The sequence below is a fragment of the Hevea brasiliensis genome, chromosome 16, assembly GCF_030052815.1.
Source record: "Hevea brasiliensis isolate MT/VB/25A 57/8 chromosome 16, ASM3005281v1, whole genome shotgun sequence".
Lineage (NCBI taxonomy): Eukaryota > Viridiplantae > Streptophyta > Magnoliopsida > Malpighiales > Euphorbiaceae > Hevea > Hevea brasiliensis.
In genome coordinates this window covers 63,415,119-63,431,111 of record NC_079508.1, presented here as the reverse complement: position 1 = coordinate 63,431,111, position 15,993 = coordinate 63,415,119, and the positions used below count along the sequence as shown (strand labels likewise).

Genomic DNA, 15,993 nt, shown 5'->3' with positions numbered 1-15,993 from the left:
ATAAAATACGTCATAATTATTTTTTTATAAAAATTGGTTCTTTATTTTTTAGCAATCCGAATTCAATTCAATTGAGCTGTTAAATTTTAATTTAAATTTTAATAATTATTAGTCATTTTAATAATTTTAAAAATTAAAAAAATAATTTTTCATCAACTATCGTATTAATAAACCGATCAAAACATTACACATTTCTTTAAAAATTATTGTTTAATAAGTTAAATATTAATTTTTTTATAAAAATATTTAAATATATAAATTTATATTGCAATCATATAAAAAGATTAAATAGCAAATTTATAAGAGTTTATGATTATATATTTATATTCATTATGAACATTAATATTTAATGAATTGAATGTATTTTTATAGGTGATTTAATTTAGTAAATAGTTATATTAGTTATTGGTTTTGTGAATAGAAAACCATATTCAAAAATTTGGTATGGTTAATCAATTTTTTTATGTAATTAATAATTTTGATATCCTTAAAATTTTAAATGGTCAGTATGAGGATCGACTTTATGAGGAATTTGGTGCATTTAACGAGCAATATATCCTTTTGTATGTAAGTAAATGTAAAGCGTAGCGTGGTGGGAATTTAGTGCGCTTACCGAACAAGATATTCTTTTCGGGCATATAAATTTTATTTATTATTATTATTTTAAAAAAAAATATTAAATTGAACTAAAGCTAATTTTTGCCCTTAATAATAATTCACCACCAGAACTTTTTATTTTATTTTATTTTTTTAGGGAATAATGCAACAGCGTTTGCCGAGCTGAGCATAAGCATCCTCCAATTAGAGAACGCTTATGAGAATCTAATGAGCCATCCACAGGGTAACATGTGGAAATATGAGCCGTCAGATCTTCTTTTAAACCCAAGGTCTTTATTATCTTGATATCTTCCCTCCCTGATTGGCAAACAACCAACAGGCAGTCCCCAGTGTCATCTCCATTTCAAGTTTCAACAATCTGAGAAAATTAGGTAAAGTACCAACCTTTTCTTCTTGTTGCTTTTTTTTTTCTTGTTCGCTATTGGTCCAAGTTCTCTGTAATTGGTTCAACAAAGCCACAAACCCAAATGATAGACTCATTCCGTTGATGGGAATTCTTAGATTTTATTAGTAGAAAGTTGCTGGTTTGCTGCTGCTGATTTTATTCTGCAGAGATATGGCTGCTTTTTCTGTTGTTTGTAATAATGGGTTATTGATTAGTAAAGAGAACTTGGGGGTTCATAGTGGAAAGGCCAAGTCTTTGAGGAGATACACAAGTGTTTGTTATAATTCAGTTCTTATAGGCTCGGTGGGAATTTACAACATTGGCAATTCCCAACATTTTATTCTTTCTAGGAATAAATTTAGGTCAGTTTATGATGGAAAAAGTGAAGTTCCCTTCTTGAGGTTTTGTGTTTCTTTTAAGTCTCGACATGGATTATGTTGTCATAATAATATTGGGCCATCGATGACAGAAGACACAGGAAATGAACAATCACATTTGAAAAAGAGAGTCACTACTGGTTTGAGAAAGCGATTTTCATTGAGATTGCGACCAAGATTGCGGTTGTTGATGATAAGATTGAAGAAAGTTTCAGTAAGGTCAATGTTGAATGATTTTGTAATGTTCTTGAGAAAGAATATAAAGAAATTGACGCTTTATTCTTCAATTTCTCTTGCACTGGGGATATGCTACTTGTTCTTGAGGTTAACTGCATTGCCATCTCCGAAGATTGTTCCATACTCGGATTTAATAACAAGCCTTCAAAATGATTCCGTTTCAAAAGTTTTACTTGAAGAGGGATCTCGTCGAATATATTACAACACAAAATCTCAGGGCATTGAAAATACTCAAGATACGGAAGGAAAATCTCCAATGATGGATGTTTCAAATGAGAGTGCAGCTGCTGCAGCTGCAAGAGGAGGTATTGTGAGTACCGCCGGCCACAAATCAAAAGTAGATATATTGAAGAAGTTTTCAGGGTCTCGAGCTTCTACTCCCAAGTGGCAGTTTTCTACTAGGAAAATAGATCATGATGAGAAATTTCTTCTTAGTTTGATGAGAGAAAAGGGAATCGTGTATAGCTCCGCCCCTCAATCAGTTTTGATGTCAATGAGGAATACATTGATAACCATAATGTCTCTCTGGATTCCTTTAACCCCTTTGATGTGGCTCCTGTATCGTCAACTTTCTGCTGCTAACAGCCCCGCAAAAAAGCGGCGACCTAATAATCAGATGGTCACTTTTGATGATGTGGAGGGGGTTGATGCTGCTAAGGTAGAGCTTATGGAGGTGAGCACATTTTATCTTCAAGTTATATTGGATAATAAATATTTGCTCTTTATTATATTGTTGAGACATTGTTGCATTGGTGGCTTATTGATGGAGTTGATGAGAGGGAGGTGTGGCATATTATAAGCTTTGATGAAAATGTTATATGCTTATCAAAAGCTTGAAATCTTCTGGCTTCAGCAAATAACATTTATTACTTTTTTGGACTAATAATTATGTAGACTACTTTTTGTTATATGATTGTAGTCTTTGCCCTTTGGCTAAAGCTGGAAGGTGCATCTGTTGTTTCCTCTAGAAATCTCTTTCCATCAAAACTAAAGAACTTATCTAATCCATCAGAAAATTTAAAAAGCCAATGGGCTAATCTTTTCTTTTCTTTTTTTTTTTTTTAACAACCTAAAGGGCTGCTGAAGATTAGTGGCTTGCTTTCATGTAGATTCATAAAGGCATGATGATACCTATGATGAAAATTATAAAGCTTTAAATTTATATATATATATATTTTTTTAAACAACTCGTGCTTAAGAATTGCTCAGCAGGTTTTGAACATAATTCTAACTACTATGATGAGCCCTTTGGCTCATAAAGGCATGATGAGACCTATGATGAAAATTATAAAGCTTTAAAGTTATACTAATATGCATGTTTTAAACAACTCATGCTTAAGAATTGATCGGCAGGTTTTGAACATAATTCCAACTACTATGGTTCAAACTTACCAAACTTGTTCAGACTTCTGATTTATGAGATGAAAATTTCCCTTGAAATACATCAAATAAAAATATTTTCATAAATTAATTTCTTAACCTGGATTTTTCTCTGTGCCTCAGCTGTTGTAGCTGGAATAAAGATTCAGAGGTTTGTATATGGAAAATGCATTTTGATGCATGGTTGAATGCATTGAGCAATTGACAGTTGGGCTTATACTCTCCTTCTCGGAGTATCAACTGTCAACAATGCGAGGGGGAGTAAGGAATTAATTCTTCTGAGAATGATCTGTAACTAAAGTGCAGTATTCTCCGTTAATGAATAGTTGATTAATTTATGTATATGTCGAGGGTTATTAATGCTTTTGTTTGGGTTTCTGATGATACAACAATTCTTCAAAAAATGAGAAAGAGTTAGCTAAGGAACAGGGTGGACATTCCTTGTTATCCTTCTCCTTCTAATTGTGCTGGACATCTCCTAGATGTGATCTAAAGGAAATCTCTTTACCTAGAAAATTTATAAGAATTATTGTTATTGACTTTAGCATAGTCATTTGCATACTGGGGGGCCTTTGCTTGTTGCAATAACAAAATTCTTGGCCTTGCTACCACAAACGCGCAAGTCCAAGTATTGAGAGCAGCTGTCTTAATGCTAAAATGCTGAAAGATAGCATTATCTCTAAACTCTACATCCTAGGATTCTAGGATCCCACCTTTGTAGTGGTGGGACTATAACTGGTTAATGATTTTCTCTACTTTCATTGTACCATTCTGAATGGCTAATGGATTTCTCTGATGGGGAATAGGGAATGGATCTATCTGCCATCAAATATTTCCTAATTTGGATTTATTTTCTCTGGCAAGAGCTTTTAGAATTGCTAAATCTTATTTGCAATGGTAATGGTGGGTCATAAATTTATGCCTCTGCATCTCACAAAACAAATTGAATTCACTTGAACTTTTTCCCCAAGTTATACTGTCTACACGCTCATCATTTTGTGTTGGTATAAGTTGTGGGAGCTTGTTGATCTGTTTTAAAACTGGTTGATAAAGAACAGTACAAAGATTTTGGGATCTCTTTCAAATGTACTGCCTAGACTGTAAAATCGTTCAACATTTTAACCTATTCGGTATTTTGTTTGGCGTCTTGCAAGATTTCTGTTATATTCAACATTCATTGTAAGTTCACTGGCTCTTTCTAGTAATTTTTTGGTTACTGTTAATCCAATTCATGTTTGTAGATTGTTTCATGCCTGCAAGGAGCTATAAACTACCAAAAACTAGGAGCAAAGTTACCTAGAGGTGTGTTGTTGGTTGGTCCACCTGGAACAGGGAAAACATTGTTGGCCCGTGCAGTTGCTGGAGAAGCAGGAGTACCATTTTTCAGTGTTTCTGCTAGTGAATTTGTGGAGTTGTTTGTTGGAAGAGGAGCAGCTCGCATTAGAGATCTCTTTAATGCGGCAAGGAAATGTGCCCCATCGATTATATTTATTGATGAACTTGATGCAGTTGGGGGAAAACGTGGTAGAAGTTTCAATGATGAGCGTGACCAGACACTAAACCAGGCAATCTAATAATTCAACTCTACTTACATCATTCAATAAAATTTTCTATATTTTGACAAGCGCACAGATTCACTTGATCTATTTCATTATTTTTAAGTAATTTCATTCTACAGAATAAAATATAGTTATCCAGCAACAAAGTATTGTTAAAATTATGGATTTATGTTTTGAACTTGAGAATGGAAATTTTTTTTATGATGAGAAATGTTCAACATGGTTTAGACGTATCTTTGCAGAAACATTTTAATAAGTTTTTTTTTTTAATATTTTCTCTGTTTTTCAATGTGTTTTGTACTGTCACTCTCAGTCCTCTTTAACTATGGAAATTCCTCTTAAGATTTTGAATGACAATAAATTTCTTGTTCTCATCTGGCTTTTCAAATTTGCTTCTGCCTTTGTAGTTGCTGACAGAAATGGATGGATTTGAGTCGGATATGAAAGTGGTTGTTGTTGCAGCAACTAACAGACCAGAAGCACTGGATCCTGCCCTTTGTAGGCCTGGTCGATTCTCAAGGAAGGTACTTGTAGGAGAACCTGATGAAGAAGGAAGGAAAAAGATCTTGGCTGTACATTTGAGAGGAGTTCCTGTAGAAGAAGACACAGATCTCATCTGTGATCTAGTTGCTTCTTTGACCCCAGGTTTTGTAGGAGCTGATCTTGCAAACATTGTCAATGAAGCTGCTTTACTTGCTGCACGGAGGGGTGAGGTTTAAGTCCCCTTTTTTACTATGAACAATGATAGTTAAAATTCATTATGGGTCATTTTATGTGTACTGTCTTTTTCACTGAGTTTTCACATCTTCTTCATTTAGTAACTTTCCCTCTTCTTTTATTGACTTAATATTTTGAGCAGCAAATTTTAAAATAGCACTTCCGGGTTTTACAGGTGGTGTGACTGTAACAAGGGAAGATATAATGGAAGCTCTCGAAAGAGCGAAGTTTGGGATCAATGATAGCCATCTGAAGCCCAGTGCAATAAGCAAGGAGCTGGGGAAACTTTTCCCATGGATACCATCTATACTGGGAAGGAATGACAGAGGACAAGATGGTTTGCAGGGGCCTCTGGGTTACCAAACTCTGAGCTAAGTATGTTTTCTTGGTACTTTCACTGTGAATTCATGATTAATCTTTTTGTTGTTTTCCCCTTCACCCGCCCTATGTAAGCTCAATTTTGCAGGTTTATTGGCCTTTATATTCTTCACGTCTGAATGTTTGAAAAGTTTTTATTTCTATTAGCCGCTTTATCTCCAGAGATATATTTAGTGCAACTACTGCAGGTTTTTTTGGTGTTCACACCATGGATGCAGGAATCAGCTTCTAAATATTTGCTCAAAGCTATTGGCTCTATTCTCATTCAATATCTCCTATAACAAGAATGAGCACAATTGAGCTCTTTCATGAGTTAATTACATCATTCTCATTTTATTGATTAATGCGATCAAAGCTAAGAGGGCATGGAAGACTGCTTCTTGGCTGCTTTGGTTTCAAGAATCAACGCTGAGCGGTGTTGCGGGTATTATTTTTCTTTATATTTATTACATTAATATAATTAATAAATAAAAATATTTATATTAAAAATATACCTAATTCTAATTTTACAATAGTATAAAATATTATACTTATATTTTATAAACAAAATTCTTATCTATCAATAACTATTAAAATCAATTAGTTAAAATAAAATTTTAATCATTCATTATATTGCATATTAATTATGTGTATATAGTTTAGTTTAAAATTAACTAATATTAATAATATAATATTTATTATTTACTTATTGTACATTAAATAAAATATTATTTAATAATAAAAATTTTTAATTTTAGAGTCTAGTTATAAAAGAAGAATAATAATATTGGTTAAAAAACTCAACTAACTAATCTATTTAAAAAAAAAAAAAAAGCCTGACACTATTCATATGATAATAGATTTAGAATCTAAAAATAATGAATACACGTGCACATTGTTTTTAAATATTTTTTAAATTTTTAAAAAATAAATTAAATATATTATAAACTAAATCAAAATTTAAGAGCAATATAAATTTAATTATTTGTTACTTATATGTTAAATTTACGCAACTAATAGACTAATAACTATAATTAGATATTAAGAAAAAGTCTATAGATATTACTTTTTATTATATTTTTAGATGATGATAATAATAATAATAAAAAGTAATAATACCAATCACAATTTTATTATTTTAAAACAGTGTTTATAGAAAAAAAAGTGCTAAAAATATTGTTAAAATAAATTAGAATTTGTTGATATGATACTTCGTTTATAACGAGATGAAAATTTGATATTTCATTAGTATGATATTCGTGTATAAAGTAAAATTCATTTTATTATAAAATAAAGTCATCTTAAAATTGGTTTAAAAAAAGAATATACATGATTAATGTAAATTTAATTATTAAATTTTAAATAATTTTAAAAAAATAAAATGATAATAACAGAAAAAAAATGAAAAAAATAATTTAAATTCATGTATTAAAAAGTTTAAAAATTAAGATAAATAAATAAAATTTAAAAATTCAATTATTAAAAAAAAAATACTAAACAAAAATTTGGAAGTACCTCAAGTGTTCCTTCTAGATTAATAGATTCAAAAAGATAATAGCATGCTAAAAAACTTTCACTATATATAATGTAAAAATTAAAAGGGAAGTCTTTGTTTTTAATAATAAAATAAAAGATTTTAAAAATAAAAATTCCAAAAATAAGCAACCACAATAAGTCAAAATATCACAACATTTATTTTTATAAGTTATAACTATAGATTATATTTTACTAGAAATTAAATTTCTTCCAAAGTTTTAATGAAAATAATAATAAAATAGTTTAAAAGCAATTGAAATTAAAGTGAAAAATAGATAATAAATGGAAAACTTAAATGAAAATCTGAAAGGGACTAAGTGTTTCTTCTAAACTCAACTCAACTCAATTAAGCCTTTATATCAAAAATTTGTGATCGGTTATATGGATTCTCTTTCTCCATTCTAAACAATTTTGGGTTAAGTTTCCGGAAATGTGTAATGCTTCTAGGTCATGTTATACTACTCTTCTTCAAGTCAGTTTAGGTTTATCTCTTTTTTTCTCTCTATCATCTAACCTAACGTGCTCTACTTGTCTAACTGAAGCCTCTGTATGTCTACGCTTCACATGACCAAACCACCTCAATCTCCCTTCTCTCAATTTATCCTCAATCGGCACTACTCCTACCTTTTCTCTAATACTCTCATTACGGATTTTATCTAGTCTAGTATGATCACTCATCTACCTTAACATTCTCATCTCCGCAACTCTTATCTTAGATACATACGATTCCTTCAGTACCCAACACTCACTACCATATAACATGGCCCGTCGTATAGCTGTACGGTAAAATTTTCCTTTCAACTTATTGGGAATTTTGCGATCGCATAAAACTCTCGTGACACTTCTCCACTTCAACCATCCGGCTTTAATTCTATAACTAGCATCCTCCTCACATCTCCCATTTACTTAAAGGATTGAGCCGAGATATTTAAAATGATTACTTTGGAATAGTATCACTCCATCCAAACTAACTCATTCCCTATCATCAGTTCGGCTTTCACTGAACTTGTAATACATGTATTCTGTATTCGTTCTACTTAACTTAAAACCCTTTAACTTTAGAGTACTTCTCCAAAGTTCTAGCTTTTTATTGACTCCTTCTTGCATCTCATCTATCAGAACTATATCATTTGCAAACATCATGTACCAAGGGATACTCTCTTGTATATGTTTCGTCAATTCATCTAAAACTAATGTAAAAAGGTAAGGGTTTACAGCTGAATCTTGGTGTAATCCAATTGAAATAAAAAAATCTCTTGTGTCCCCTCCCACTGTGCGCACAATAGTAGTTGCTCCTTCATACATATCTTTCAACACTTGTATGTACCTAATAGATATCTTCTTTTGTTCTAACACTGTACATAAGACATCTCTTGAAATACTATCATAAGTTTTCTCCAAATCGATAAAAACCATGTATAGATCTTTCTCACATCTCTATATTTCTCCAGTTTCTAATAAGAAAAATCGCTTACATAGTTGAACGACCGGGCATGAAGCCAAATTGATTGGGAGAGATAGAAGTGTCATGACGTAGTCGATGTTCCACAACTCTCTCCCATAACTTCATAGTATAGCTCATGAGTTTAATTCAACTGTAATTTGAGCAACTCTATATGTCTCCCTTATTTTTAAAAATTGGTACTAAATACTCATCCTCCATTCATCAGGTATTTTCTTTGAGTTTAGAATCTTATTAAACAATTTAGTTAACCATGCCACTCCCATATCTCCTAAACACTTTCACACTTCAATTGGTATTCCATTGGGTCCACAGGCTTTACCCACTTTCATTCTCTTAAATGATTCCTTTACTTCTAAACATCTAATCTTTCTTGTATAATTCACATTCTTTTCTATTGCTCTGTAGTCTATATTCACGTTATTACCACTTTGACTATTGTTAAAGAGATAAGTGTTCCTTCTAATCTAGAAATTTTAACTTATTGAAAAAAAAAAAGGGTAGAGTGTCAAAATATTCCAATACAAGTAAAAAGTGAAAAGAAAGCGTTTGTTTTTAGTAATTAAATATAACTAATTACAAAAAAAAAAAAAAGAGAGAAATAAGGGTATGCAACAGTGTAAAATGATTAGAACATTGTTATTGGAATATTGAGTTAAATTTTATTAAAAACTAAAATTGTTTCAAATTTTTTTAATAAAAATAATGATATTAATAATTTAATAATTTTAAAACAATTAAAATTAAAATTAAAATGGGAAAAATAGTTTAATTGACATAATAATGAAAATTAAAGAAAGTTTGTAAAATGTGAAACATAGAAATTAAAGAAAGAAAAGAATTTTGATAATAAATAATTAAAAAAAGAAAGGAAGTTTGTAAAAAAAAAGCAAAAAAAAAAAAAGAGGAGTCTCTCTTTTTTTTAAATAAAAATAATTAGACTAATAATTCAATAATTTAAAAACAATTAAAATTAAAATTGAAAATGAATTGAGAAAAATAATTTGAATTGACGTATATAATAGAAAGACAAAGTGTGGGATCCTCAAAAATAGTTTTATGACCCTTGATTAAGTTACTATTGAGTTATTTTAGTCCATTTCCCTTTGATGGATTGAGGCCTGTCAAATCTGCTTTCTGAACTGGAATAAAGTGGCAATGAATCTAGATTCTCTTCTTAGTGTTGTTTTTATATGCAATTTCTAGATCTCATAGGAAACAAGAAAAATAGTTTCATGTGAACAAGGTGGGCAGCTTGCTAGCAGCCGATTCAAGAAAACTAGAACATGAAATGGAATCCTATATTTTGTTTTGTCTGTGGAAAGGTGATATCACATGGGTGGTTGGTGGTTACTTCTCTCATTGCTAGTCATTTTTCTCGCTGGAATCACTGTGCTCACAAAAGAAAAGTGAATTTCCCAGTTCCCAGCTAGTTGGGATTCCACTTGCTGTGATTTTGACTTTTACTATTGAGTATATACTTGCTTGAGATGATTGGGGTCCAAAGATCAATTAGAGTTCCCAAACACTTGCTGAACCAGAGATACTAATTCTAACTAGTTATAAGTTATTATTAAAAAGACTACCTGTGGGATCCTCAAATTTAGTTTTATGACTATTGATCAAGTTACTGTCGATCATTGATGAGTTGTTTTAGTCCTCCACCCTCTGATGAATTGAGGCCTGTGGGAAAGATTCTAGATTCTATGCAATAGAATGATTCTAGATCTCATAGTAATCAAGAAAATTAGTGCCGATTCAAGAAAGCAGTACATAGAATGGAATCTTATATTTTGGTCTGTGGAAAGATGATTTGACATGGTTGCTTGCTTCTCTCATTGGCAATCATTGTCCTCGCTGGAATCGCTTTGCCCTTCTAGTCAGCTGTCACAAAAGAAAAGTAAATTTCCCGGCTCCCGGCTAGTTGGGATTCCACTTGCTGTGATGTTGACACCCATAACAGGTTTATGGATTCTCTTTTCTGTAGAGAGAATTTTGGTTCATATACGTTTCATGTGAACAACGTGTATTGTCCCTTCTGCGGAAAATTTATGAGTCTAATTTGAAGGTTGAGCTTAGTTTAAAATAGGGCAGCACACACTGCTGCTTATTGAAAATTCCACTGATAGTGATTGGCAGGGGATTCAAACCTGAATCCCACCACATGCTTCCGTAACCATTTTTCATTTCCTAGTTGGAAAGGTATGACGGTGTTTCACAGGGATGTTCGGTTTCAGTTGGATTTGAGATTTGTTTAAGAATAAAAATTGAATTAAAATTTCAATGCGATTTCGGTTTGGTTCTTTATTATTTCGATTCTGGTTCAATACGATTCTCGATTCTTCAATTCCAGTTCGATCTAGTAGGGTTTCGATTTGGTTCTCGTTTCTTAAAACAATTTTATATAATTATTTCTTTAAAAATTAATATTTAAATTAACATTTAAGTTTTGGATTGGGTTATTAATACACAATATATCATATAATATATTTTTTAGTTATTTTTAAATTATATAATATTTAATTATAAGGTACATATATAATTTAAAATTAAATATATTATATAATATAATAGTAGAAGTATATTATATAATATATATTTTAAATATTTATTAATCATATAATATTCAACTATAAGTTATAAATATAATTAAGAATATATATATATATATATATATATATATATAATTATATTGAAAGTATATAATATATATAAAAAAATATGAAAAAAACATATATATGAATTCGGTTTTCGATTCGGTATGATTTCTGTTCAATTTTAATGCGATTTTGATTTAATTTTTAATAAAGAGTTAGAATCAAATTATAATATTAAAATAATTTTAATTCTTTATGATTTTTCGATTTAATTTAATTCTCCAAAAATCGTGCATGGCGCTAGTGCTTCATGACCTTCCTGGTTTTAAGAGGCACTCTGTGTCCCAGTAACAGCTGGAAATGCCCTGGATTGAACATATGTTTGGGGTGGTACCTGGAGTTATGGGAACTAGTAGGTGGATAAGATCAAGATATGGTGGGGGAGGCCCATTCATTTCAGATTGTGTAGATCATTGATGACCAATTCATATTTTTTAATTTTTATTATGTGTAATCTTTTCCTTGAAATTTTGTTGCAGAGCCAAGCACGGAAAACATTTAGGATCTTGCTTCTACTGCCACGTCATATCACCTAAACTTCAGCAGCTTGCAATTCTTTTACTCTGACCAAACAAAAAACGGATCTTTTATCCACGTCATCCTAACATCAGCTGTTATCCGTAAAAAGAGAGAGAGAGAGAGAGAGAACAAGGTAAAAAAAAAAAAAAGGAAAAGAAGAGCAATAATAAAAGCAGGAGAAGGAAGAAAAGATTTCTCTACTATCATTTAACAAATTGGAGAAGATCAATCGGGGTAATTATTTGATATTCTAGAAATAATGAAGTGCTTTGAAACAAGGAAAATCATATTAAAGAGAAGCTGAGTTCAGTTGCAATTTATTATATAATAATATTCCCAAATTTAGGACCATGGTCTTGCCCATAGCCACCGACTTTGATCACTTCAATTCAGAGGATAGCAGCTTTTAGCCTTCTGCCCAACTCCTTCCTGCACACAAGCAAAAATTATGTGATTAACATCAATTTCACCTTGAGTACTTGTTATAGGAAGTTTGTTCTAGTTACCTGGTGAGTTCTCTGTCAAGGCCTGAAGCAGATAAAAGTCCCCTATTCTCTTCTGCCCTCCTCAGAAGGTATGGTATCGCCGTCTCCACAGGTCCAAATGGCATATACTTGCTGACTTGAAAACCTGCATTTCTTAAACCGAAAGAAAGTGCTTCTGCCATTCCATAAAGCTGTGCAAACTCGAGCTTTTTGTTCCAATATGCAATTCCCAAATCCTCTGCTTTTTTCGCAGCCAGACGCCCTGTACAATGTACATAAAATACCCTTATTACGCCTTTAAACCAATGTCAAATTCTGCTCGTCTAATATATTCGTAATAATCATTTACCTGACTCAACATTATGGGTTGCAAGAATGACTCCATGCGAGCCATTAGTGATCGACTCAAGCAGGAAAGAAGCACAGTCATTGTAGCAAGCATGTGTTTGCTGAATGTTATTGTGAATGGGAGATTGGTAGCCTAAGGAAGAGGCTAATTTTCTTTCACTTGACATATAAGCACCCCTCACCAGCTTGAACCCCATAGGAACTCCCATCTTGTCTGCAGCGTTAGTTGCAAGTAACAATCTCTCTTTTGCATCTTTCAAGTAGGCTTGAATTGTTCCATAGACAATAGGGTTATCATCTTTGTTACACTTGATTGCTGATGAATATGTAAAGTAATCTACGGCAGGTTGAACTGTGGTGTGCTCTGCGTCGATGACTAATGGAATGTTGGCCTCCACACATGCTTGGCATAGTTTCAGTAGCCTCTGCTGGCCTAAGAGGAGATGTTGCTCCTCTTCTGGAGTTAATGGATCTGGTTTTTTGAGTGTGTGATATAAAGGGCTAGAATCAGAGAAAATTGGAAATGTATTATCTTTCCATGGAAGATTGAAAGAAGGATCTTTTTCTTGCCACCTTAATAAGTCACTAACTCGCTCAAGCAAGTTGAGGGGGCAAATTGCAGTGATCTTTACAACCACTGAGCTCACCTAATGGTGCCAATAAGAAATTAGTTTCATATATACAATGCAAACGTGCTATCTACCAACAAGCTTTAATAATATCATAATGGTTTGAACTTTGGCAAGTGGCAACCTCCTTTTTTTCAAAGCTCAGAAAGTATATGAACTCGTCTATTGTACAAAGTTGGAAATTTTCATACACATTTGTCTGGGTTTGGAAAGGGACCTTGAAAGGACTTCTCCAAACAAAAAATGTCATTTTCTTCCTCAAGTATAATCGTAAGCCATACCATTTGTGTTCCAAGTTGCCACCATCGTTTTTTTCTTTTTTAATCCCCCTTTTTTTAAAGCGATTTTGTTGCTACGCACACAAAGATGATTGAATACAGCAATATATAAATCATCTGATACTGCAGAAGATGAGATTTGTGTCTAATCTAAAGTTTAATCACAAAATTCGCTCACTTTCCAACTAATTTTGTCCAGAAATCACTCATGAAAAATTGAAAGCAAACAAAAATTTTTCTTTTTATTTTTCTAATTTAACAGGGATTCACCTATTCACGCCAAAAAAAAAATGAACAAGTCACAAAATATTAATTATTTATAGATCCCACATACTGTCACTGTCAGAGGGTCCTACCTAGTAAAAGTCCTAATATTATATTTATTCTTCTGCAACATAGCCAGGGATTGAAGATTGAAATATGACTCATGACCAGGTAGGATCCATATCACACTTTTGCTGACGTGTGTTGGTGGAGTCCATAATATTTTATTGGCTTAGCTTACTTCACGGCTTATTAGCTATAATATAGCGAAACCAAGAATTTAGAAGAAATTTTCTTTACAATGAATTTTCTCACGAAACAAACATTAGAATCAGGGAAAGTAACTTTTCTAGGAAATAAAAACGAAAAGCAAAGAAATTAATTGATCAATGAATCTGCTTACAGAAGATGGAGGGAGGGTCTTGGCTGTTTCAATGGTGTCGAGAAATCCATGAAAATTTCGATCACAGGCATCGTTATCGCTTGTAAACTCCACAGCAAAATCCAGCATCCCTCTTAAACCAGACTCATTGAGTCTCTTCATACAGTTGGCTAACTCCACAGTATTTTCTCCAGCACAAAAATGTTCATAGAAAGTATGCCTTACAGCCCTAAATATAAGATCACGTACAATATTATCCATACCCATCAGCTTAGAATTCATAACCCACATGCCAAAATCAACCACCGGATCCATAGCAGCCATGTGAAGGATAAGAGAAGCATGTAAGAGTTTTTTGGAGGACAGGGTAGCGAAGAGTTTTTGGTGATCCTTGAGGTCGAGGGTAGATGGTGGAATGATGGTGGTGGGTTCGGGTTTTTGGGTCAAGGTGAGGGATGGAATGGCGGAAATGGATGAGGAGGAGGAGGAGGAGGTGGAGGAGGAGGAGGTGACGAGAGGCCTAGTGAAGAGGGTGAGGCGTTTGAGCAGCTTTGTAGGAAGGACCTTGGTGGCCATCAAAGGCGGAGATGCAGATTCTTACAGAGTCTAGGAATTTTTGTTTGAAAAGTAGTAATGGTGAGATGGGAGTGCAGGATAGCTTATTTATAGAGAATAAATTTCACAGGTTTTTGAATTAATTAATAAATATGGAAATTATAAAATTTTTATTCTCGCCTTATTGAAAAAAAGGTAAATAAATAAATTCAGGATAAGCACAAGGATGTGTGGAGGTGTGGGTGTCTCCCCTTTATATTGTTTTAATTTGGTAAATTATTAAAATTATGATTATTATTTATTAAAATTTTATATTCTATTTTATAGTTTAAAATTACCTTTTTAAGAAAAAAAAACTATTTTAAATATTAAAAAAATTCGTTCTAATATTTTATGATTAAAATTTATTAAATTTAATTTTAAATTATTTTAAATCCTCTTTAATTAATACATTAAAAAAAAAATCTTAATAACTACTCTAACAACAATATCAAAACATCATAACAAAAAAAAAAAAAAAATTCTATTTTTGAAAAATGAAATCTCAACTTTGGCAGAGAAAATTAAAATTTAGAGGCTTACATATGCATTTTTCCTTATTAATTAGGTAATTTTATTGAAAGATACTTATCAACATTTCTTTTCGTCAACTAATAAGGACATTTTTATATTATAAAAAAATAATCTTTTCTCTTTTTTTTGTCATATAATAAATCTCATTCTTTCCAACTGGAAATAAATTTATATATATATATATATAAAGCTTAGGAAATAAAAACTTCTAACGTTTTATTTATTAAGCATATAATTCTCATTTTTAATTTACTAAAATTTTGAAGAATAACTTTTCAAATTTATTGTTTCAAGTCCTCAATAAACTCCAAATTTACTTTTCCTTTTCTTAATTCTAACAATAAAAAATAATCAATGAATTTTCGTCTTTAACACTAAAAATTTGAATTAATTATAATTAAAATAGAATCATTCAATCAAAAATTAATAAAAAAAATAAAAAGTTTCAGCTAATTAAATTCTAGTGAAGACATTTTTCTTATTATTAATTGATATTTTTTAAATGGAAAATTATTATTATAATGTTATTTTAAAATTATATTGTATTTTTAATTATATTAAAATTAAAGGACTAACATTATAAACAAGAGTATTATAAAAGTACCCATTAGAAGAAGAGTTTTTTTTTTTTTTGTGAGAGGAACTTAAAAAAAAAAAAAAAAGAGCTTTTGCTCA

The 15,993-nt window shown here is 31.4% G+C and overlaps 2 protein-coding genes across 2 annotated transcripts; one reads left to right on the top strand and one right to left on the bottom strand.

Moving 5' to 3' along the window:
* Positions 1-901: 901 nt before the first annotated feature.
* On the top strand, positions 902-5,763 carry LOC110664607 (probable inactive ATP-dependent zinc metalloprotease FTSHI 3, chloroplastic). Its single transcript, XM_021824351.2, has 4 exons — positions 902-2,290; positions 4,239-4,562; positions 4,964-5,264; positions 5,449-5,763. Exons 1-4 carry the CDS (start codon positions 1,175-1,177, stop codon positions 5,646-5,648), a joined length of 1,941 nt encoding a protein of 646 aa, XP_021680043.2. The 5' UTR covers positions 902-1,174; the 3' UTR covers positions 5,649-5,763.
* A 6,223-nt stretch (positions 5,764-11,986) lies between these two features.
* Positions 11,987-14,859, bottom strand: LOC110664611 (proline dehydrogenase 2, mitochondrial). Its single transcript, XM_058138070.1, has 4 exons — positions 14,212-14,859; positions 12,639-13,284; positions 12,311-12,551; positions 11,987-12,233 (listed from the first exon to the last, which is right to left on the bottom strand). Exons 1-4 carry the CDS (start codon positions 14,764-14,766, stop codon positions 12,194-12,196), a joined length of 1,482 nt encoding a protein of 493 aa, XP_057994053.1. The 5' UTR covers positions 14,767-14,859; the 3' UTR covers positions 11,987-12,193.
* Positions 14,860-15,993: the final 1,134 nt, after the last annotated feature.